The 26,733-nt window shown below is 33.6% G+C and overlaps 1 protein-coding gene across 5 annotated transcripts in view; it reads left to right on the forward strand.

Annotated features, from left to right (window-relative positions):
- DYNC2H1 (dynein cytoplasmic 2 heavy chain 1) overlaps positions 1-26,733 on the forward strand; it is a 355,588-nt gene that overhangs the window by 113,873 nt on the left and 214,982 nt on the right. For 4 of the 5 annotated variants that reach the window (XM_005579474.5, XM_005579476.5, XM_045371111.2 and 1 more), the window contains exons 60-67: positions 3,055-3,141; positions 5,579-5,705; positions 7,227-7,368; positions 7,956-8,065; positions 13,239-13,259; positions 15,424-15,522; positions 17,210-17,333; positions 25,245-25,408. In XM_005579474.5, the coding sequence (XP_005579531.3) occupies positions 3,055-3,141; positions 5,579-5,705; positions 7,227-7,368; positions 7,956-8,065; positions 13,239-13,259; positions 15,424-15,522; positions 17,210-17,333; positions 25,245-25,408 (874 nt within the window). The remainder of the gene's footprint in view (positions 1-3,054; positions 3,142-5,578; positions 5,706-7,226; positions 7,369-7,955; positions 8,066-13,238; positions 13,260-15,423; positions 15,523-17,209; positions 17,334-25,244; positions 25,409-26,733) is intronic. The other variant, XM_005579475.5, reaches the window with a different exon arrangement.

Raw genomic sequence — 26,733 nt, forward strand, 5'->3', positions numbered from 1 at the left:
TGGACTTCATCTTTCTCTGGTACCTCTTTGATTAGCTTAATAATCAACCTCCTGAAATCTTTTTCTGGCAATTCAGAGATTTCTTCTTGGTTTGGATACATCGCTGATGAGCTGGTATAATATTTTAGGGGTGTTAAAGAACCTTGTTTTGTCATATTACCAGAATTGTTTTTCTGGTTCCATCTCATTTGACTAGACTATATCAGAGGGAAGATCTGGGATTCAAGGGCAGCTGGTCAGGTTCTTTGTCTCACAGAGCGCTGCCTTGCTGTGGTGGTCTTTCTCTTCCCCTAGGAACGGGTATTTCTGAGATCTGAACTGTAGTGATTGTTTTTGCTCTTCTGGGTCTAGCTACACAGCAGAGCTACCAGGCTCTGGGCTGGTGTTGGGGAGTATCTGCACAGAGTCCTGTGATGTGATCTGTCTTCCGGTCTCTTAGCCGTGGATACCAGCATCTGCTCCACTGGAGGTAGCAGGGGAATGAGGTGAACTCGGTGATGGTCCTTGGTTTTGTTTTTGTTTAGTGGACTGGTTTTGTGTTGATGGGCCTCCAGCCAGGAGGTGGCACTTTCAAGAGTGCCTCAGCTGTGGTCCTATAGGGAGGATGCAAACTTGCCCTAGGGACACCTGGTTAACAGTTCAGGTTTCTCAGGCAGTAGGCAGGGCCTTAGAGCTTTCAAGAAATTATGACCTTTGTCTTTGGCTACCAGGGCAGGTAGAGAAAGACCACCTGGTGGGGGCGGGGGTAGGTGTGTCTGAGCTCAGCCTCTCCTTTGGTGAGGCTTTTGCTGTGGCTGCTGTGGGGGATGGGAGTGTGGTTTCCATTCCAATGTAATTTTTTCCCCAGGGGGATTATGGCTGCCTCTGCTGAGTCATACAGGTCACCCAGGGTAGTTGAGGAAAGCCAGCAGGCACAGGCCTCACTGGCTTTCTATGTAGCCTGCAGTCCTAAAGACTGGTCTCACTCCCACCGTGCCCCAACAACACCACATGTATTTCCAGGCAGCCAGTGACCAGGGCTGAGAACTTGCCCCAGATCATGTGCCTTCCGTTGAGAAAGCAAGCAGACTAATAAGTTTTTCAGTATCTCAGGGAGACTGCAGTGGTGACCCAGTTCCTTCAAAGGGTCTGTGGATTCTTTTGGTTTTCCTAGTATGTTCCTGCAGTAGTTCTTGCAGCGAAAGTTCACCATGTGAATCTCCACATGCTGCTCTGTCTGTCTGAGTGGGAGCTGCAAGGTAGTCCCGCCTGCTGTCTGTCATCTTAATCCTAATTGATCTGTATTCTTGACTGTTCAATTTTTGATATTATCTATTAATTTCCTGCTGTGTATTAACAGTTATTCATCTTATTTCCTTTCTTGTACACTTTTTTGTTCTAAATATAAGAATTGCCTCCCTTTTTTTAGTTGATTATATTTTTCTGTTTACATATCACAAATTTATCCATAGTTTCTCTGTCAGAGCCCTGAAACATCTTCATTCATCTGTGTGTTCTATTTATTTTTTCTTAGCTTTAGGCCTGCTGCTTAAGGCTGTTGTCTTGGGGCTTCTCTTCAGCATTGTTCTAGAGATTACCTATTGTATTCTTTTATTGTGAATTCCTGTCTTTCTCTTCCCTCCTTTAGTTCTTCAGGTTTCTAGAACACATTTTCCATGGTAGAAAGAGTATATGGGCTGGAACATATTTTGAGATTTGCATGTCTAAAAGTATTTATAATATGTTATTGTATGTGATCAATAATTGGGTTGTGTTTAAATACTAGACTAGAAATAGTTTTAGCTCACAGTTTTGAAGATCCACCCAAACGAACTGATTCTGATTCAGATACATTGTGGGGGAGGGGACAGTAAGGCCTTGTAATCTCTGTTTTGACAGGTAATTTTGGTATACACTAAAGTTTGAGAACCCCTGTTGTATTCTCTTCTAGAGTTCAGTGTTGCTTTTAGAAAGTCTAATGCTACTTTGATTCCCAGTGTCTTGTATATTACCCCATATTTTTAGGAAGTTAGGAAGCTTTCTTGACCTGTCTGATCTGTGGCTGTTAGTTGTTGATCATGAGTTTTAGAAGTCTGGCTGGAAGACCTGAGTGTGTGGCCTGGGCTCCTTGGCTGCTGAGCATCACTGTAAGGTGATCAAGTATGGACTGGCCATTTTATGGCAACCCCTTAATATTTGTGGGTATTTTGAGAGGATAGGGTGTCAGTCATTTTACTGTAAACGAATCTTTATATCTTTCACCTAGGATGTGTGCATAGAGGTTGATGGAGATGAGTAGGGGCATAAGCTAGACTTGCAGCAGTCTGGGTTATGTTAGAGGTAGTCAGCTCTCAACAGAGGATGGATTCTGAGGTCAAACTCTTTGTAATATCAATTATTAAATAATCTTCTGTATTTGGCTTTATTGTTACCTTCAGAAGTATGTTTACATTTTCTGAACATTTTAGGATTCTGCTTTTTTTTTGACTCTTCTTCGTATAGGCATTTTAGCTTTTGGCTTTTTGCGTTCCGATATGTTAGTTATTACTTTTTAAAATTTTATTGAACTTTGAGGGTACAGGAGGCTGAGATAGGAAGATTGCTTGAGCCTAGGAGTTTGAGGCTGCAGTGGGCTCTGTTCAGACTACTGCACTACAGCCTGGGAGACAGAGTGAGACTCTGTCTCTTAAGAAAAGGAAATTATTTTTGAAATTTTTCCTATTTCATACTTTCCTCTTTTGATCTCTGTGCATATGTATCTTTCTTATTTTCTTGGCTTCATTTTAGTAGGGTCCTAGAAGGGATAGAAGATAAATAAATATGTACAGAAATGTACATGTTTGAGTGTTTTTAAATATGGAATCCTAGAAGTGGTATAGTTGGGTCAGAGGAAACACTTTTAATTTTAACATTGCTTTTCAAATTAAATTCTAAGTAAAGGTGTTATAATACTGAGTTAATGACAGTTTTAATTGTCATATATTTACTGTAGGATTACATTGTAAGGTGCTGCTGCTGCTTTATAGTTGGTATCTAAAATAGGAATGGCTTTTATAATATTGAGTTATATTTCAGGAATCTGAAGAAAACTGAAGACAGAAAAAGGAAACTAGAGGACCTCCTTAATTCTGTTGGTCAAAAGGTATCAGAACTCAAAGAAAAGTAAGTTATATTTTGAAGCGTATTTAGGATAATGCTGAGAGTGTTTACATTTGACATCTTGGTTTATTTCCTGTTTTGACTTTTAAGATTTTAGACTTTTATGACAGATGATGCTATGGGACCCACTAGTCTATAAACTTTTTAAGGATACATTATTATGTTTAAAAATTCTATCCTTTTAACTTTTTTTCTCCTTTGTGTTAAAAAAAGTCTTCATGCAAATATTATACTCAAGTTAAGGATCATTTTTGAATATTATTATTCTTAAAGCCTTTCATTTATCCTATTTAGTACAGGGTAGAATATATTGGTATGGGAATTATAAATGTTACAACATTTTCTTTTAAAAGTTGCGAAGATTGAAGAACTGAATAATATCTGATTGAATACAGTATATGTTGAAGTGATGTGTCATGCTTCCTTTTTTTAATGGAAGCAAAATTATTATTGAACCAAGAAATTAATCAGATTAAAACTATGAATTTTTTCTGTATGTTCAGGAAACAATTCTCTCTCTGTCTCTCTGTGTCTCTCCCCCCTCTCTCCCTTCTTCAGTTTCTCTTTCTCTCTCACTAATATATATTTATAGAGAAATACTTATAGAAAAAAGCAAACCAAAAAGAAATCCCCAAACCAATAAACACAGTGTTTTCAATATTCTTGAACAATTATTATGTTAGAAATATAGGAAAGAAATCACATCAATTTTTTCCAGGTATCATTATTAGAGAAGTACAAGAAAAATAAGTATAATGTATTATTTTCACTGTCATGTGCTCACAATCAGCACTTAATATTCAGCTAGTGCTCAAATATTTATTGAATAATTAGCTTATTATAGCAATATTTTGACTTCATTTATTAGTCACTTGCTGTGTTAGGTGTTATACTGGGTAATTTATGTATTCATTTCTTTAATCCTTAAAACAATGATGAGAAGTAAATCTATTTCTGTTTAGCAGATTAGGAAGGTTAAAATTATATAGTCTTTTTTATCTGAAGTTGAGCAACTAACAAAATACTAAGCCATGTTAGATACTAGATTTGTTGAATTCCATGAAGTTTCTGCTCTTAACCATTGCACCATACTACTATTATTTTGGAAGGATTATTGTGAGAACTTTTGGAATTAACTTTTAATTTTAAGTAAAACAGAATGGCATTTTTCATTGTAGCGTCATTGATGAGAATGAATTAATGTTGGTTACCATGCTGTTACTTATTATGATCCTTAATTAAGGTTTAATTGACTCTAGGCCATGAATAACAGTCTTATTTTCTTACATATTAACAAAGAATAAAGGGCTTGAAAAATAAGCATGATCTATCAATTTTTAAATTCTAATTTTACAAAATTAAAGAGATGGTTTCCATTTCTAATACAACTTGTACAGAGATATGAGAGTTGATTTAATGCAACAATATTCATTGCAAAACCATGTTCAAGGTGTAGTATGAAATGTTGTGATCAATAAACATGCAGCTTTCTATTTCCAGGTTTTAGAACAGTGCTGTTTAATGGAATTTCATGAGATTATGGAAATGTTCTGTGCTCTTTGTTATCCAGTATGGTAGCCAGTAGTCTTATGTGGCTACTGAGCACTTGCAGTGTTTGTAATATGACTGAGGAATTGAATTTAAAATTTTATTTATCTTTAGTTAATTTAAATTTAAATAGCCACAAAGTGGCTCGTGGCTATTTGTCTATATTGGAGAAGTTGGTTCTAGAGTCTTATGTCTAGGGAAGGAAGGAAGAAGGCACTTAGAGAGACAATGAAATATACTATAAAGTGCATGCAACTTAGTGCCAGCCACATCTGTATATGAATTTTAGATCCTCTGCTGATTATTGATGAGAACCTGGGTAATAATTTCTTTGGGTTTAAGTTTGCATATGTATAGCATACAATTTGTAATACTTAACTTGAATATAGGGAGAGATTATATATAATGTACTAAAATGAATTTTGAAATTTTGTTTGTAGTTTTAGTGGTAAATGTTAGAGGGAGTTGGGCTGTGGGGTGAGGAAGGGTGTGGTTCGAAGCTACTCTAGGCAAATGGAACATTCTGAAGAACATGGGAGATAAAGGATAGGATATTTACTGATAATGTAAAATTCTTCTGATATTGACATATATTAATGGTTTTGCTGATCAGTAATATAATGAAATAAAACTAGAAAGACAGATGGGATGTTTAGAATAGTGTCTTGAATGCCGTATTGGCAAATTTTTATATAATGTAGTAGAGCATGGAGGCCCTGTCAAGTTTTTTTTTGGTTTGTCTCTTCTATTAATGTTACTTTGTATGCAAACATTAATGTTATTATCATTAATTAAATTATGGCATAAAAGTTTACTTTATTACCTATGGATAATTTCATTAAATCTCTCCCAAATCCTTTTTACTTTTAATTAAATTTTAATGTTTACATAGATTTCAGAGCAGGACTTCAGAAGCTGCAAAACTTGAAGCTGAAGTAAGCAAAGCACAAGAAACAATCAAAGCTGCAGAAGTCTTAATTAATCAGCTTGATAGAGAACATAAGAGATGGAATGCACAGGTTTGTTTGACAAGGGGCCGTGAGGAGTCTACCTTTAAAATCCAGGAAATCTATAATGTAATGTATGTTAAGAAAAAGGAGAGAAAGATCCATTAATTTGCACCTGGTTCAGGATAAATAATGTAGATATAAATGGCCATTATGTGAATTACTCTTTAAACAAAGTGTCTTTATATGAATAGAGTTTTAGGCGAAGCAGCCTATTTTCCTTTCAGTTCTGTATGTTATTGAGAGATGAGCAGGATGAAAATGAGTGGATGGAAAACTTAGTACTCCTTAGAATTTTCTTTGAATTTACCTTCACCAGGACAGTAATTTTAGGATTTGACACTGTAGGCTATTTATTTTTTCTTGAAATATTTTGTTATTTTGACTTTTTAGTGTTGTCTTTTGTTTTTTCTTGGTTTATTTCTGAAATCAGTTAAGCTTCCTTTCCTTTCCTTTCCTGATCCTCCTCATCTGCTCACCTAGTAATGTTGATTGTCCTTGTTATACTCTTCCACAGCAGCTTTTTCTGCAACTACCTTGGGTGTTATCTCATCCCATCATAATATCACCTGCACCTTAATAATGACCAGAGCTACATTTCCAGACTACTGAGTGTTAAATGTGTATTTCCAACTATATATTAGACATTTGCATTTAATTGTCTCTCAGGAACTCAAACCCAACATGTCTAAATTATTTTCTTTTTCTCATTTCAAGTCTCCTTTATTTTCTATTTCACTGGAGGCGTCTTTCTTTGGGCATCAATACTAAAAATATATGGGTTGTCTTAGACTCTTCCCTGTTTACTTGTCATATCCGTTTGCAAATATTCTTTGTATTTGTCTTCTATCTTTAATGCCAATATTTCTTTGTTTCTCATCTCACTTTTTAAATGTCTTCCTCCTATCTGACCCTTTTATTAGTTCACCCTTCATTTGTCAGCTGAATTATCTTTATAAAACCCAATCTGATTACATTACTCATTGCTTGCTTAAATGCTTTCAATGGCTCACGTCACAGTTTAAAATAGAAACTCCTTTGCATGTCATGGAAAACCTTTCACAATCTGCCTTTATTTAACTCTATCTCTCTTCTTTCCTTTAATATAACTACTCTTTCTGCTGAATCTTGTGCTTTATTTACAATAACCTTTTTGCTGATGGGTCTTCATGCCGTAGCTTTGTTTTGTCCCTTTGTTCATTCTCTGTGCCTTAATCTTAGTTTACAAAGTGATGCAAACTCACATTTAACTGTGGTTGGGATGAAAGTTCTGCTTTCTTTAAAATCATTAAGAACTTTCAATGACTGAATATGTTTGTTTCTACAAATATATTAGGATTTTATACTTTTAAAAAATATCACAGCAGAGTCTGAGATCTTTTTGATATTTTTACATTTTGACTATTATATTCAAAACAAGGAGTTATTACTTGTGATTCTTCCCTCCACAATGAAAACCATAAAACTGTCATTTTCTTTAACGTTAGAACATACTCATATATCTCCCTCTTTCTTCGCTCTCTTTTTTTCCAGGTTGTAGAGATAACAGAGGAATTAGCTACTCTTCCTAAAAGAGCTCAACTTGCTGCTGCATTTATTACATATCTTTCTGCTGCTCCTGAGTCTCTGAGAAAAACCTGTTTGGAAGAATGGACCAAGTCAGCTGGTCTTGAGAGTTTGTATTTAGTTACTCCTGAATTTAAAATTTCAATATACTAAAAATGGACCCTTTGTTCTCTGTTATTTTACCTTTTTTCAATGGGGGAAATTTTTTATGGATCACAAGTATACCTGGAGCTACTTTAGATTTGCCACATTCCACAAATGTTCTTGAATTTACTTTATTATTATGATTTTTCTATTCTTAAATCACTGTAAAAAACTGAGACGACTGAATTATTTTTGATATTGCTTGGATGCAATTAAACACTATATTACTTTTATTTTTATAATTTATTTGATAGGCTGAGATGTAAGAACTTTAAAATTCCTCATGATTTTAGTGGTATTTTACGAAATTATTTTAGTTTGTGAAACATTCACTCAAAGAAATAGGACTTCATGGAGTTCCATCCTTCTGCACCTTTTGTTTTTGTTTTTGACTTCTTTCTCCTTGGGTTTGGGTGTTAAATGTGGAAGAATGGGTTTCAAGTTAAGGACTGTCGTAGGACTTTTGTTTTGGAATAAATAGCTTTATTTCCTTCCCTTCATTAAGTACAAGATCATTGTAGTAAAGTATTTTCAATGTCTTCAACTTTTCAGAATTTGATCTGAGGAGATTTCTTTGTACTGAAAGTGAGCAGTTAATTTGGAAAAGTGAAGGCCTACCATCAGATGACCTTTCCATAGAAAATGCTCTTGTAATATTACAGGTAGTTAATTTATTTTAATTTTTTATTAGAAATGTTTTATTGTCAAGCTTGCTGTGGAAATTGTGTTCTTCATATTCTTAGTCTTTCACAGTTACCCTTTTCTTACTAAAATAAAAATATTTTGCTAATGAAAACCCATTAATGATTCAGTTAGTGAATGTATGACTTTCAGTATAATTTATTTTTTACCTTAATATAAAAGTATAAAGTGGCATTCTTTTGATGTCAAAATGTTGTAAATTGTATTTCCTAATAGTAGTAGAAATATTTTAGGGATACCCAATTCATTGGTTATGTAGTTTCTTCATGAGTACAGACTAGAGTATATGACTTCATAAATTTTATATTTTTATTTCATTTTATTTTGCCAAACAAAATTAGCAAAAAGTGAAGATAAGTTTTTGGCTTATCAATTAGAGATAATCATACACATATTTTGGAAAACTGTTTTGTCACATAGTACAGATTTTCCAAAGCTGTTTAAAATAGAAAATAGCATAACCTTATTATCAGTGAATGTGAAAACCAAATTCAAAGCCATGTACACAAATAAATAATCACTTTGAATAAAGTTTGATTTTTCCCATTAACTTGGTTTACTTTTCTGATATGGAACTTGGAAGACAATTTTTACTTCTTGATAATGTGATTTTTCTATTCTTTCTGTCAATAGTTTATATTTCATAGTAAGTATTAGTATTCCTTTTCCTCTTTGTAATCCTTCTCTCTGCCTACACACTATTTCCTGATTCTTATTTTTTAACTCCATAGTCTCAAAGAAAGCATGAACATTAAACACGCTCCTCTTTATGTAGCATAAACTGTATTATAAGATTCATATTTTAGGTGCTGTTCATTACTTGATAATTTGTTCTGTTTTATTAGACTTACTAATCAGCTGACTATGCTTCAGCTCACTATATTGGTAACTTACCAGTAGAGAAGTTGCTGACCACTAATTGAATAGTTTTGCCTTCTTTTAATTTGATTTTGCCTGTTTTTAAATTTACTTTTTAAAAATTTTTTTATTATTTTTACAATGGAATCACAAATATGAAACTCTAAATACTTATATAAGTAAATGTGTTACATTTTGGCAAACTATGTGCTTTTTATTATATTTATTATTCCCTCCCTAAGGTTTCATAGCCACCTCTTTTTCCTCTTTCAATAATCCAAGAAAGCAATTCATTGCAAATTAAAAAAAAAAAAAAGTTTAAGAATTCTTTTCTATTCCATAAGAAACAAGGGGAGGGTGGTAAGTCTGTAGACAAAATATGTTTATCAGAATAAATTTTTTACTGATGTTAATTGAAAATGCTTAGTTTTATATTCTGAATTATCTTTCATGATGGATATGGGAAATTGCTTTTGAAATTAATAATAAGCCTAAATTTACTTTGTATTTAACATTGCTAAGTTCCTTTTAGATAATTATTTGCATTTATATGACAAAAGAAAAATCATTGGAAAGATTTCTTAGGGTAATTAGTTATTTTGTTGAAATGAATTTGCCATTATGGTCAACACTCGACCTCAGTTTTAAGGTGTACTAGATTTCAAATTAGTTGTAGTTTAAGGGTGTGATTGGGTAGCATATAATCTGTGACATCAACTCATTAACATCACCATGTATGTAAATTTAAATCTCTAAATATATATTAGTTGGGCTTCTGGGAAAAGATGGCTAGACATGGTAAGTAAGATGCATTTGTGATTCAGAGGTATAATACATCTCCTCATTAACTGTGCTAAAGCTGGCCTGGCGTAGTGGCTCATGCTTGTAATCCCAGCACTTTGGGAGGCCGAGGTGGGTGGATCATCTGAGGTCAGAAGTTCGAGACCAGTTTGGCCAACATGGTCTCTACTTGAAATATAAAAATTAGCTGGGCATTGTGGCATGCACCTGTAGCTCCAGCTACTCAGAAGGCTGAGGCGGGAGAATCGCTTGAACCCGGGAGGCAGAAGTTGCAGTGAGCCGAGATCATGTCACTGCATATTCCAGCCTGGATGACAGAGTGAGACTTCTCAAAACACACACACACACACACACACACACACACACACACACACACACACACAAAACAATGCTAAAGCTTTTCTGAGGTTCTCCCTCTCAGTGGAGGAGGTTTTCCCTGAGGCCTGTGGTTACTCAACAGTTTCATTGATGCTAAGAAAGGCTTTTGTGTCTAAAACTATTCTTTTATTGGTCTTACAAGGATGCTTAAAATTGTCGTATTTAGGTTAAGCTAACCATTGAAGTGCATATATTGCCAGAGAGAGTAATTAGTCAAATCCTTTTATACCCTTGGTCTTACCACAGTAATTAGTTTTACTATGTTGGCAGAAAGCTCATATGACCTATTGCTTTGAGGGACAGGGAAAAATTTGGCCATAATGATCATATATCCTGGATTGCTTGGTCTATGGTTTGCACTTGTTGTCCCGATACAATTATTAATAGTTTTCCTTTCACTTTCAACAGTGTTGTGGTTTGAGTGATAAATTATATGATCTAATATTGGCCAACTCAGTGGATAATGGAAAGTATAAGGCTATTAGAAACTATGGAGAAGGTGTGAGTGAAAAGCATCCAGAACGGAGGTGGAGAAGATGACTAATTTAAATATCAGATTTTATATGGGTTTTTCTTGTGAAGACATCTGTTGAATGTTTGTGTTTTATTGTTATAGACAGTTCAGTGTCAAATTGGGTTTAACTCAAAATTTCTGAGATGTTTTTTCTTGCTGCCTTTTGATATATGCTAAGGAAATGCAAACTAATGTGATACTAGTCTAAGAATATAAAATTATGATGATAAAATTTATTACTTCAAAGTTAACTTCCCCACATAGGAAAAAGTTTTTCAATCCTCACATAAGTAATAATAATAATCAATACTTGTGTAGTACTTATCATGTTGTGCATATATTACTATTTAGGAATAAATAGGTAAAGCACTTGAACACATAACTCATGTAATTCTCAAATCAACCCAATCTATTAGATACATGTGCTATCCCCTTTATAGATAAGGAAATTGAGGCACGGAAGAGTTAATTCACTTACCTAAGGTCACATGGCTGTCAAGTGGTAGAGCCAGGATTCAAACCCAGGCCATCTAGCTCCTGTCTATACACTTCTCATAGGAGTGTGTGTGTTTAACCTTATTTATTTTATATTATCCTTGTTAATGTAACTCTCCTTAGTGAATCAAGAGATAGGCTTAATTTCATTTATAAAATGTTTTTGCTTTTATCCCATTTGTAAGTACTAAAAATAGACATAACATTATAGAGTATTCTAGGTGTTTTAAAAATTATCTCTTTCAAAAATATCCTTTGCCCAATCTTTTTTTCCTCCAAGGAGAGAAGAATTTAAATAGAGATTGTATATCTTGAGTTTTTAACCTGTCTTCTGAACTTTTGACCTATAGCTCTCACTACCTGTTAGATATTTTTACCTGAGCTTCCTAGGCAGCTCAAAATTTATCATCCTTTAACTAAATTCACCATTGTTTATTTTCTTTAAGTTAAGAATCTTCCAGTGGCCAATTGTAGCACATTTAAAGGAAAAAACTAGCAATTTATGCTTTTAAATACCTGAGATGCCTAAAAGGTTGGGGTGAGCTTCTGAATTAAGGTAATTTTTACCAGGAGATCTCTGCCTTCATTTTATAAGATGGGTTCATTCTCAGATAGGTTCTCTTTACCCTTTGTTAGCCTTGACCGTTGGTGACTCCATGTTTACCTTTATTAGATTTTATGTTTCCAGACGAAAGATGTGTCATTCACTCCCTCTGCACCACAGATAATACGCCAGTCTCCCAAAAGGATTCTGATTGGTTAACTTAGATTATCTGCTCATATTGATAACCCATCAGAAATACATTTAGTGGGACATGCAGGGTAGGCAAGGTAGCTCTCTACTGTAAAATTCATTTTTCTTCCCCTCTCACTCCCTAGAACCTGCCTGTCTTATTTTCTACCACCAGAGATATCACAGTCTTTTCTTGGTAATACAAGCTACAACCCTGTACATCATTCTTACTGTGCCTCTTTAATTTTCATTCAGTTAATTATTCAACTAATCTTGTCAAATCTAGTTCTCAAATGTCTCATGAATTCATCCGGTTTTAATCACATCTGCTGCCAGTGACTTCATTTATGCTTTCATCATTTTGTGTCTGGATAGATATGTCATTATACCAGCTGGTTCCTTGTTTCTTTTTTTTTTTTTTTTTTGAGACGGAGTCTCGCTCTGCCGCCCAGGCTGGAGTGCAGTGGCCGGATCTCAGCTCACTGCAAGCTCCGCCTCCCGGGTTCACGCCATTCTCCTGCCTCAGCCTCCCGAGTAGCTGGGACTACAGGCGCTTTGTTTCTAGTACCACTTCCTTTACTGTTGTTGGAGTGATTTTCTAAAACATTAATCCGATCATAATATTGCCTCAATTAATGTATTTTAGTGATTTCCCATTGCCTGCAGTATAAAAATTTCATTATCCTTAGACATGGCATAAAAAGCTGATCATGATCAGACAGACTCCAGATTACTCTTGCCATTTTATATGCATCATCTTTGCCCATATTTATTTTTCTCTAGCTACACCAGAGTACTGTAAGTTTTCCAAATACTCCAAACTTTTTTATTCCCCTCTATATCATGCTGTTTTTGCCTGAAATGTTTTTCTTTCTTCACTTCTTTGCCTAGCTAATCTCTCTTGGCTTAGTTTGACTTGAATTGTTTTCTAGCCATAACTTCACCTATCATCTTTCAGTAGCAACTTGTGCACATTTTGATGATGGAATTTTTATTTTTGTATCTTTATTACATGTAAAGTTATTGAGGTTAAGGGAATGTGTTTTATTGATTTCTGTACTCCTTGTACTATCTTACTATAGTTGTTATCCAACATATAGATGAGTTAATGAACAAATGAATAAATGAATGAAAGTCAACATTTTTGGATTGAGTATAGTTGTAGAATTTAACTGTATTTAATCATGGAATACAGAGATAAAATGTACCATAGAAATCTTATCTAAATCTATCTGGAGACATATGAATAAGATGACAACAAACTTGTAAGTACCCTTTGAAAAACTTAAGCATGTTTTCTTTGCTAAAAACGTTTTGAAACATTACCTTTCTTCTTTTCATTTAACTGCATCAGATCATTGGTTTGAAATCATGGGTAAGAACTTTTTAAAAATTTAAAATAATTACTTTTGTAGTTAGGCAAAATGCAGAATTGTGAAATGTTTGCTATTGAATGCTAGCATAAAATTAGATCAAAAACCTAGGTGCAGCGCCATGGTAACACTTCACAGGCTATTTGCTAGCCACGTCATTGTGCTTCGAGTAGTACATTTACATGATGGAGCAGTAAGTGAAACCTCTGGTAATAGATGCTGGGTGATGATCATACAGTATAACATGACAGGAGGTATGATAGGAGCAGTCTACTGTGGGTGCAAGTGACAACAAGATATCTTGTTTGTGGAGAATTTTAAAATACTAATAAAGCTGTTTTAAAGTCGTTCATCTCTTTATTATCACCATGTGCTAGCAATTCTAAACAACATTGGTGATATAAAACTATGCGTCCACAGGGCAGATAATCCCCACTATCTCCTTCCCTCTTGGTGTGCCACTGAGATAACGTGTATGCTCTTATTAGATATACAGTGTTCCCCCCTTTTCTCCTGGGGATGTGTTCCAAGAACCTCAGTGGATGCCTGAAAGTTCAGGTAGTACTGAACCCATATATATGTATGTATATACACACACACACACACAGGGTTATACATTTTTATAACACACATACATACTGTGTTATACATACATGATATATATACATACATACTATGTTTTTTTCCTAAACATACATACTATAATAAAGTTTTGTATAAGTTATACACAGTAAGAGATTAACAACAACAATGATAAAATAGAACAACTATAACAGTATACTGTAATAAAAGTTAAGTGAATGTAGTTTTTCTTTCTGCCTGTCCAAATAACGTATTGTACTGTACTCACCTTTTTTGGACTGTGGTTGACCATGGGTAACTGAAACCATGAAAAGAAATTATTGATAAGGGGGACTGCTGTACCCCATTGTAAGTTTTCATCTTACTCTGACTTTCATATGTGTTCTCTTATTCTTATAGCACACAATTCTATTACATTTTTCAAATAAATGTGAAAACTCAAAAAAAATTAGATCGGTTTAAATTTTACTAGGTAGCAATAATTGTTAGATGACTTCTAAATTTATCATTTATAATATATACATTTTATACATATGGAATTGGCTTTCTTCTGTCTACTAAGTACCATTGTGTGTGGAGGGCATTTTCACTGGTTTCTAATTCCCTTTTTTTTTGAGATGGAGTCTCACTCTGTTTGTCACCAGGCTGGAATTCAGTGGCACGATCTTGGCTCACTGCAGCCTCCGCTTCCAGGGTTTAAGCAATTCTCCTGCCTCAGCCTACCGAGTAGCTGGGACTACAGTCGCGTGCCACCACACCTGACTAATTTTTGTATTTTTAGTAGAGATGGGGTTTTACCGTGTTGGCCAGGATGGTCTTGATCTCTTGACCTCGTGATCCATCTGCCTCAGCCTCCCAAAGTGCTGGGATTACAGGCTTGAGCTACTGCACCAGGCCTAACTTCCTTTTTTTTTTTTTTTTTTAGAATTTAATTAGTGCAAGATGTTCTGTAATGAATTTAGTTTTTAGTTCATTTCATTAGATCTTAACCTACAGTCCATATAATTTTCTCTTCTAGGGTACTCCTTTAGTAATATTAGATATGTACTGCTTTAGAAGAATTAATGTCTTAAAATGTAAACAATTATATTGATAATTAGCAGTATTTTAATGATTTGCTCATATTTCTTTTTATGGCCTGTATAGTTTTTATTCAAAAAACCAATATATATGTATACTATAGATAGATAGATAAATAGATAGATAGCTAGATAGGGAATAATTTTTGTATTTTAAAAGCCAGAAAGAATGGTGCAAATGAGATCAGCTTGAGACTAAAGCTCTTGCTTAGCATAATGTTAGTACACATTTTCTGTGTTATTTTTTGTTAAGTAGGACTGTACTCTCTATACTCTGGCTAAATGTAATTACCTAATATTAACTCCTGGTCACTGAAAATTTATTAATATGGCTTCTGATGCAGCTAAAAACTGTATTTTTGTTTATTTTTCATGGTTGTATATTTGTGTTCTCCAAAGCTTGAGAGAAAAGAGTAATTGATTTATAATTTCTAGAAAACTATTTCCATTTAAATGAAAGCTTATAATCATTAAAAAACATTACTTTTCCTTTTTTTTGAACTAGAGTCGAGTGTGCCCATTTCTTATAGATCCTTCTTCCCAAGCTACAGAGTGGTTAAAAACACATTTGAAAGACTCACGTTTAGAAGTTATCAATCAGCAGGTATGTATTACTTATAATTTACATACCAATTAGGAATGACCTCTTATAGTGAAAAGATCTTTGAGTCTATAATCAGAAAACATAGATTAAACACTGGGTCCTATTGTGTGGGACCTGGGGTGAGAGATATAACTCTTAGCTTCAGTTTTCTAGTTTGTAAAACAGAGATAAGAATATTTATGTGATTCTGGGTATTGATCTAAGCCCTAAGATGACAGTCTAGTAGGTTAGAGAAACAATAAAATAAGCTTTACAGTAAGTTGTGACTAATGATACAAGTATAAGAGGCTGTAGAAGTAGGAACTTCTAAGTTAGCTTGGAGACTCAGAAAAGCCTTCTAGCCTTTTAGGATATTTACAGTTCCTCTGAATACCTCTCATAATTTCCAATTTCTTTAAATCATTGACAGACATCTTGTTCGGTGAAATGTTATCATAGTCTTTTGGGTAGTGACTTCTTAGTTTCATGTTTATCTTTCAGAGGAAATTATTTTTGGTTAGGTTTTTATTTTTTTTTTAAAGGAAGACCTAGTATATGATTAATTTTCATACGTAATTTTCAGGTGTTTCAAAAATTACCTCTAAAAGTTACTTTACTTGTAAAATGGGGATATCTACCTTATTTTTTTGTGGTAAGAATAATTATAAATTAGATAATATATAAAAATACTTCAATAATCGTTTATGGTTTGCATATATGCAAATATATAAGTATATAAAAATGTAAGTATATAACTATACTGTATATCTTATATACATATAAGTATATAAAAATGTAAGTATATAACTATACTGTATATCTTATATACATATAAGTATATAATTACATATATATCTATAGTTATAGGTATATGCATATAGGTACTCTATATATACTTATATACATATAAGTAACTATATAGTTACTGTGATATATATGTACACACACACATATATATACACACACACCACACATACACACGCAGACACACGCCTGGGGTGATATTTAAAACTACTCCTTCCCTATCTAGAAAGCCTTAAAATTCTTAATTATTGAATTTTGCCTAAAGGTTCTTTTCAGAATTATTAGACCTATCCACCAAGAAAAGTTTACTAGAATTCATCATCATGCCTTTTTTCCCCCATTCAATGTGTGATTCTGAACATAAGCAAAGTGGGGTTCTTATTAATACCTAGGTGAGTAATTTATTGCATATAGAATTAGAAGTTGTGTTTCTATAACATTTTGAAATTACTGTAGAAAATTGAAGAAAGGCTTTTATATTTTGGGGGAAATACAGAGTTACTATTCAGTGGTTACAGTCATACAAGATGAAAAAGTTCTAGAGATCTGTTTTGCAACATTGTGCTTATAGTTAACAATTCTGTACTGTACACCTAAATATTGGTAAAGAGGTTAGATCTCAGGTTATGTGGATTTATTTTTTAAACACAATTTTAAAAATGTTAAAATTCTTATTTTTCTTATTTGTGTATTTAAATTGTGAATTTTTTTTGATAATTTATTCAACTAAAATCATTACCAAATATGAGTAGAAAAACAATAATTAATAATTTGAATTATTAACATGCATATTAAAATTTTAAACATTCATATTATTCCTGTTAATATCTTCATTCATAATCTTTAAGAATGTTTATAAAATTAAAGTAATAAAAGAATTAATGTTTTTCTTTTATTCAATTAGGATAGTAACTTTATCACAGCTCTTGAATTAGCAGTACGTTTTGGGAAAACCCTTATTATACAAGAGATGGATGGTGTAGAACCTGTTCTTTATCCATTATTGAGACGAGATCTGGTTGCTCAAGGTAAATAATTGACACTTTCCAGAGTGTAAATATTTTTAAAATTTCCAAAGTAAGTAATTAAACCAGGTGCAAGCTTTCAAGCATCCTCTTGCAGTAGAGTCACGCGTGATGGGCTTAATTCCTTTAGCAATACGTTGTGACAATATGTGTAAAATGTTACTTATCAGGGAAGCTCAGTAGAGACTTAGTACCCATAGTTTACTGGGGGTTGATGATGTAAGCGCACTCTCCCTAGCACATAACAAAATTCTAGACTCCCTGAAGGAAAGCAGGTGTAGCATAAACCATATTGTTTGTACAAACAGTTTAGGCACAGTGAGCCACTTTTTTGAGTTCTGAGGATGGTGGGAACTCTCCCAAAATCTGAGTTCCCAGGTGCTGGTTATGGGCCAACTTTACAAACAGCCCTTTCTAAAGAGTCTCAGGATTGCTATGTTAACTCTTTTCTGCATAGGAACCCAGCCCAGTCTTGGATTATTAGAAAGCAATTCCTAGAAACTTAAAGAGAATATCATGCAAAGTGTATACATATACATATATAGACATGTACATATATGTACATGTATGTATGCTACGTACATTGCTAACACAGCAAACTTTAAATAGAAAATTGGTGTTATTGGGGCAAGGCAGAGAAATAGCAAAGCATGCACTATTCTTTGATAATCTGTTATCCCTCACGTAGATATGCTTGGCCTAGTACTGGTTGATATGTTATGAGAACTCAAGTAGTGGGACCTTTGCCTTTGTAACATTATCCTCTTAATATATTTTATGGGCATAAAGGGCAGGGAATAGCTGAGCTACTGTATAACAACAGAAGCTTTGTAATCAAGAAAGTGACCTTGCTAGAATGGGGTTGTCTTCCAGAGCTCAGTTTCTGGTCCATCTGTTGGGGGTAACTCAGATCTGCTGAGCTAGTTCCTTGCTATGCTATCTTAAGGAGGACAAAATGAACCTTTAGGGCCATCTCATTTTGACATTCTTCATTCTATACGGTGGTCCTGAAGGACTCATTAAATATAAATCTCCGTGAGTTCTGATTAGTGTTAGGTTTTAATGGTATATGTGGCATTGTCTGAGTATAGAGTATTGACTAGATTCCCTGAAAAGAGTGATAAATTTTATATCATGATTGGTTCACATTTTGAGCTGTTCTAGGTAGTTGTGCAACGCTGTTTAGGTCAATTTGTTTATGTCAGATTAGGAAAAGAGAGTTAATAATTGCCCCTATCTTACTTTTTCCATCTTTTCCCCAGGGTTGGGTATATTCATGTCACTCTAGTCTGTAATCCCCTTTGTGTATATCCCAGATATTGTCCTTTTCAAGAGTGATAAGTTCCTCATGAGTTGCCATTTTTTCATCATACGTTAACTCTGGGGACAGAGGATGGTAGTCCTAGAACACATAAAACAAAGTTTGTGCCAAGTTTGTTTACATCCCAGTGTCCTTAATCTAAGATACACAAATTGCTTTTCAACTTACAGTGTTTAAAGTAGACATAAATATAGGAATAGAATGTATTTCTGTTCTACAAATTTATGCTCTTCAAAAATCTTCTTAAGTATTTATTGATCATAGAAGAGCAAGGTATACTTCTTCAAATTCTCTCTCTCTTCTCTCTTTTTTTTTTTTTCAACTTTGTTTCCTATGTGCTTAGGAGCTCAGTCAAAGCAGAAGGTAGATGTGGCAATTTGCAGTTGGTAAATAGTTGAAGACAATTGAACCAGCTAACTGTATAGAAGTTGTTTAGTGAGAGGCTAGTGTAGTTGGCTAATAGTTTTAATTTTTATGAACAATAGACATCAAAAGTATTTTTTATTAAGCATTCCAGTCCTTAATGGTTATTTTATTTCCATGTTGAGTTTGAGTATGGAACCAGGAATTATACTAGAGATGACAGTTAAACATCTGTGGTTGGTTCTTTTAGTCCAGATGCCTCCCTTTAGGCATGGTTGCTTCAGAGACAGGCATATATGTATATGCAACAAAAATCACAAAACATAAATTTGTGATTGATTGTTGTCTCTGTTTTCAAAAGGTATTTCTTCATATGGATGTGTCTTTCATAGTCCAGTTGCGTCCGGGTGACCCAATGGCCCGAGGACTGGTAGATCAGTGTTTTTCTATTAGGAGCAGTTTTGTCTCCTAGAGAATATTTGGCAATGTCAGCAGACATTTTTGGTTGTCACAGCTGGAGTGGAGGGCCACTATGCTAGAGACATCTTAAAATGGACAGGACAACTACCTACAACAAATAATTTCTCAGCACAAATTGTCAATACTGCTAAGGTTGAGAGACCTTAAGCTAGTTCACTAGTTCCAACCCATGAGTCTCTGGACAGGTATATTTTAGTTGGTCTCAGAGTGGCATATTTTCTAGCCAGGAACACTACCTGAAGTGAGCTCATTGTACAGAATATCCAATGCTATCGATTGCCAGAAATTGTACTTGTGGCTAGTTGATGGGTATAGCATTGCATTGAATTTGCTCATCTGTGAGATTGTTTGTAGATATCTGTAATTCTGTGTACCTGAAGGATATAGGGACCAAAGACAAGGATTGATTTACAGTTGCCTCAATTACTTCCAAAGCTGCCTCTTGCAAGGGCTGTGATTTAAACCTAGCCACATTTGTGTACAAGATATAGGGGCTATGGTAAAATTTCCAGGGATGGAACATGCTTTTTTTTGTAGGCCAAGAGGGTATTCAGATGTTAGTTATCTTTCTTTCTTTGTATTTAGTGGCTGTAAAGTAAGCAGTTTTTCTATAATGGGCTGTGGGATATCTCCTTGTGACATCTTTATTTCCTTCTTTGGGTGCCAGAGTTTTAGATTTGCCTTTAATTAAGTCCCATTCATCTTGAGTTAATTGTGCCTGAGTGGTATGCAATACGATGTGAAAGGTTTTCCCACTGGAGACCATTATCAAAATTGTATCTATATAATGGAATGGAATTTGGACCTATATAGAGGTTCTCATGGTACTTCAATTCATCTAACTCAGTTGATAATATATTTCTGAAGAGTTTGGACCTATAAAGGTGTCCTGCATATAGTAGCTGAACTGATTTTGGTCTTCTTCCCAAAAGAATATAAAAAATAAATAGTAATAATTAGCAATATCCCAGTCTGCATACTAAGTATCAGTTATGACAGCAGTTTTTATAGTCATTGTTATATCAGGTACTATGGAATCTATGGTGGCCACTGCCTGGTTTAAATTTAAATGGTCATAGTAAACCTTCAAGCAGCATTAGTTTCCAAAATTCAGACAGATGAAATTGTGGAGCACCCCTGCCTTGTGTAAAAATACAGATTCTTTTTCACTTTCTGTCATAATACATTTCTTTCAGCTGTAAATATTGATAGTGTTTGGGTATACCTTATAGGTTGATCTTGCCTGAATCTTTATCTGATTGTTATAGAAGTAACCAAAGATATCACAGTGAATGCATCTAAATATATTCATGTATCCAAGCACCCCAAATGTTCATTCTATTACACATGTTGACTGAAAAAAACAAACAACAACAACAAAAAATACCCAAGCCTGATGTTGGTTCAGAAAACAACAATAGCCATGTAAATTGGCACTTTCCCTGGCAAGGATCTAGAGACCAAATCTTGTACCTGTGCCTAATCATTCTGTCTTTAGTTATCTAAAGTACAACACAGATTTTGTGTTCAGAGGAAAAAAGTAGTCAAAATTAACTGCATCACAAGTTAATTCCAATGTAAATTAAGAATTCATACAGTTAAGACTGTGTTAGTCTCTCTAGTTCTACATTTGATATTTTCTGTAAGAGATGAGACTTACACTGAAGAGTCTTTTTTAGACAATAAAATACTTATTTTAAAATATTTTCAAAAATGTTGTATTAACGTAGTACATGCATGGGTTATAAAGTCAAATGATACAGAAGTGCAGCAGCATTCTGTTCCTCCTCTCCCATGACTAGTTCTGCTCACCAAAGAACACCATTTATTTTTTATTTTAATTTTTTATGTAAATATAAATATGCATAAAGGAAAGAATACCTAAATTTATAGCTACTGAGTTTTTACAAATTGAATACACCTGTATAAACACCCAAACCAAGAATAAGAACTTTATTAGCACTCCAGAAGCCCTCTTATTTAACACACCTTTGCTCCACAAGGATAACCACATTCCTAACTTATAACAGCATAGAGAAGTTTTGCTTTTTTTTGTACTTTGAGTAAATGAGAAAGAAAAAAAGTAGCACCTAACTACTCTAGACTGAGATCTGGCCAGATTCTAATAGCTTGGCCTTTGTGTACTCCTGTTGAACATAAATCATTTCACAAAATACCAACATTAGAGAGGTCACTCTCTGACCACAGTCATGTTTGACCACAAAAAAAAAACAGGAACACTTTCCATAACACAAAAATAACCAAACATTCTCTTATCCCAGTTAATATGACTCCTGCTTCTTTACCAATTACAGTTTAGTCCCACTCCATTTCTTTTACCTCCTACATAAAAATTAAGATATCAAACCATTGTTTGCTCTTTCTGATCATACCCAATTCCCAGGAAAAGTACATTTTTCTTGAATTATTTATAAATCACCTAACACAAGCCAAAATCCTATAAGAAGCCTCTATTAATTCCTTTTTACTGACCCAATGCACAATTTCCCTTGATGTTCTATCTTTCATTGTGAAGAGCTGGTAAACGTGAGCTATGGCTCTTTAAACACTGGGTTTATTTTGTTTTGCTCGTATTGTGTTTTTTTGTGTGTCTGTCAGCTTTGGTTAAGTTATATTTTTTAGGTGATTGTCTGTTTTACTGAAATTATCGCATAGTGTATATTTTAAATAATATTCTCATCTTTTCAATGTCTGTTGGCTTTGTAATGGTGTTTCATTTTTCCTGATATTGATAATTTTTATTATCCTTTTCATTGATTAGTCTTGATAGGGATTTATCAATATTACTAATCTTTTCAAAATACCAACTTTCAATTTTTTTAATTTTAATTTTAGATTCACAGGGGACATATGCAGGTTTGTTTAACAAGGGTATATTGCATGATGCTCTGTTTGGACTTCTATTGATCACATCACCCAGATAGTGGACATAGTACCCAAGAGGAAGTTTTATTAGCCCGTGATCCACCCTCACTTTTGGAATCTCCACTATCTAATGTTCCCATATTTCCCAAGTCTGTGTGTAGCTAACCAACTTTTAATGTTGATTTTCTGTATTGTATTTTAATATTGGTGTTGCTCTTTATTGTTTCATTCCTATTACTTTCTCCAGATTTTATTTGGTCTTTTCTAGATTTTTGAAATGGAAAATCAAAATATTGATAGTCTTTTCTTTTTTCTAATGTATGCATTTATGTCTATTAATTTTCCTTTAAGCCCTTCTTCATCTTCCTACCCAAGTTTTAGTTTCTTTTTTTGGCTCATAAATTACTTAGCATTTTGTTGTTTAATTTTCAGGTGGTTGGAGATTTTCTAGTTACATATTTGTTATTGATATATAGCTTATCTCCACTTAGTCATAGAACTTATTGTGAAGTATTTTAATTTTTTGAATTCTGTTGAGCCTTCTTTCTGATCTGGCATTTGGTTAATTTTTATAAATGTTCCATGAAACTTGAAAATTGTATGAATTTTGCTCTTGCTTGGTTTAATTTTCTGTACAGGTTAATGAATACTGTCAAGTTTGTTAATTGTGATGTTCAAATCTATGCCCTAACTTCTTTTTTTCTCTTTGCTTTATCATATATTGAGATAAATATCCTAAAGTTTCTGTGATTTTGAATTTGTCTTTTAGTTCTATCAGTTCTCGTTTTAAATATTTTGAAAGCTTTGTTATTAGATGCATACATTTTTGGAAATGTGTTATCTTTCTATTCAGTTGTCTTATTTATCATTATGAAATATTCTTTATCTCTAGAAATGTTTCAAATTTTAGAGTCTGATATTAGAGTGGTTACACTAACTTTTTCGGCTAGTATTTACATGGTATGTACTTTTCCGTTCTTTAACTTTCAACTTTTTTATTGGTGTGGTTTTTTAAAATATATTTTATTGTGCATATGTAAGGTTTACAGCATTATATTATGGGATACATATAGATCACAAAATGCTTTACTGTAGTAAAGCAAATTAACATATCAATTTACACAGCTAGCCCCCTTTTCGTGTTTGAAGAGTAGCTAAACTCTACTCCTTTAGCAAAACATCCCAAATGCAATAGAGTTTTGTTACCTATAGTCCTGATGCTGTACATTGGACTTTTAGACTTAATCATCCTACATATCTGCTATTTTGTATTCTTTGACTACATCTCCCATCCCCTCCTTCGTTTGCCTGCTACCTACCCCTGGTAAATACTGTTTTATTCTCTGTCTGTATATTTGAGATCAAGCAGCAATTTTCTGTCTGTGTCTGGCCTACTTTACTTAGTATAATGTTTTCCAGGTTTATACATGTTATGGCAAATGGCAGGATCTACTTCTTTTTTATGACTGAGTATTATTCCATTGTGTGTGTGTGGGTGTTTGTGTATACACATCATGTTTTCTTTTCTTTTCCTTTCTGTTTTTTAGAACGGGGTCTGACTCTGTTGCCCAGGAGTGAGTACAGTGATGTGATCATAGCTCACTGTAACCTCGAACTCTTGGGCTCAAATGATCCTCTGGCCTCAGCCTCCTGAGTATGTTGGCACATACCATCATGCCCAGCTAATTAAAAATATTTTTTTTTTTTTGCGAAGATGAGTTCACAGTAAGTTTTCCAGATGGATCTTGAACTTCTGGTGTCAAGTGGTCCTTCCTTCTCAGCCTCCCAAAATGATGCGATTACAGGCATGAGCAACCATGCCTGACCCACATTTTCTTTATCCGATCTGTTGATGGACATTTAGGTTGTTCCCATGTCTTGGCTGCTGTGAATAATGCTGTGAAGAAATGGGAGTGCAGATATCTGTAGAAGGTGGTAACTTCATTTCCTTTGGGCGGATACCCAGAAAAAAGATTGCTGGGTCAGGTGGTAGTTCTATTTTTAATTTCTTTAGGAACCTTCCTATTGTTTTTCATAATGGCTGCACTGGTCTTCATTCCTACCAACAATTCCCTTTTCTCCATACCTTCACCAATATTTCTTATCTCTTGTCTTTTTGATAATACACATCCTAACAGGTGTGAGGTGATATCTCATAGTGGTTTTGATTTGCATTTCCTCATGATAAGTGATGTTGAGCATATTTTCATGTAGCTGTTGTGGAGAAATGTCTATTCAGGTCCTTTGCCTGCTTTTTAATCAGGTTATTCATCTTTCTGCTATTGAGTTGTATGAGTTTTTTCTTTATACATTTTGGATATTAACCCCTTATCTGATGTATGGTTTATAAATAACTCTTTTCAAGTTTGTAGGTTGCTCTTTCATTTTGTTGATAATGTGTATTTTTCAGTTTACACATGTTGATAATCTTTGTTTTTTTAACCATCATTCTGTTTTCAAATACTGTATCTTAAATACTAGTGCAATAACCACTTTTAAAGTGATGAATTTAGAAGTAAAGATATAATTGAGGATTTCTGTTTTTGTCATCTATAATCAGCTATTTCAGAGAAATTTGGAATATGAAACATATTAATGTTAAAACCATACTGGATGTGGATAGATATTCCTTGGGTGCTTCAGTATCCCAGGGTCTTCTTAGTGAATATTATTTATCATTGCTTGCATAAGTGCTGATTAATAGAACATTCTGCTAACAGTATCTCAGGTAGCCCAACTTTTACTGTTTTAGACTCTGTTGAAAAGCCTATATTTAGAAGTACTTAAAAATTATATTTTCAAATATTGTGTAGCAAAATACAGAAGATTCAGATCAAGTAATTGTGTTATTTTTTTAAAAATAGGACCACGTTATGTGGTACAAATAGGTGACAAAATTATTGACTACAATGAAGAATTCCGCCTCTTTTTGTCAACAAGAAACCCAAATCCTTTTATTCCACCGGATGCAGCTTCCATTGTTACTGAGGTTAACTTTACTACAACAAGAAGTGGATTACGAGGGCAGGTATACACAGATAATAAAAATTTACCGTGGACTCTTTAGGAGCTTTTATATACTTATTAGACATTTTGGGTGAAAAGCTATTTTGTTAGACTAATTAGTATTTAAATTTATGATTTTGAAAATATACTTGTATGTTGGAGTGAAGCATTCTGGCTTATTTCATTTGTCATATGTATTGGACCTGTACATTTAATGTTAATGTCAAATTGCTGCTTCTTTTAATATAACTCTAATTTTGAAGTTTATTTCTGTTATATATGGTAGAATTTGAGAGATTGATGGATCATAGAGATTAAGATCATCTGCATTATATTTTTGGTTTGAAAACTGAAATTTAATTGTGAAAAGTGTAGCTAATTGACTTGTTTAGCTAGTTAACAGTCTTTGATTCCTGAGCCAGCATTTTTTTTAACCATTAGAACACATGGCATCTTTGAAGTCAATTTATCTTCATATGGCTCATTACAATTTAGAATTATTACATAAATTTCAAAATGATTTTTCATGTCCATACTTACATGTTTCCTAACTCATTTTTCCTCTTTAAATATATAATGCCAGTTGACTTTTGGAGTATCATCCTATTTTTTACTCATCTAACAATAGTAGATTTTTTCATCTTTTTGATTTATATGATGGCATACATATTTGCTGCAATTTTTACTTGATTGTAATTTTTTAAATTGTTCTTTCAAAATATTTCTTTGTATACATATGACTCATCAAGTATATTTTTATGAACAATATCTTTTGATTGACTTGATGCTTCTTTTAAATAAAACAATGTGACAATCACTCAAAACTTGGCAGAATTAATTGACAGAATTGCTCCTTCTATCTAAAAGATCTCCACAGTAGTTGCAAAAAGGAGCTATATAGGTCTTACTTTAAGCAAGAACTAAATGAAGATGTTTTTACAGCAGATTTTGAATTATATATTTTATACCAATGTTTTTCTCTATTTTAGTGTTCAGAGTTAACAATTTGACAGCATTTTTCAATGGCTTCACAGATAACAGCTTTAACAGATACAATGTACATACCATACAATTTGCTGATTTAAAATGTACAATTCAATGTTTTTTTTAGTGGAATTGCTGGGTCTTATGGTAACTTTATTTTTGGCAATTTGAGAAACAAACAAATCTTTCCAAAGTGGCCACATTGTTTACTTTCCCACCAGTAATGTAGGAGGGTTCCTGTTTTTCCATATCCTTGCCAACTCTGGTTGTTATGTATCTTTTTAATTGTAGTCATTCTAGTGGGAGTGAAGTGGTATCTCATTGTGATTTTGATGACATAGTCTTTTATCTTTTTATTTATTT

This window comes from Macaca fascicularis, chromosome 14 (genome assembly GCF_037993035.2).
Source record: "Macaca fascicularis isolate 582-1 chromosome 14, T2T-MFA8v1.1".
In the NCBI taxonomy this organism is placed as follows: domain Eukaryota; kingdom Metazoa; phylum Chordata; class Mammalia; order Primates; family Cercopithecidae; genus Macaca; species Macaca fascicularis.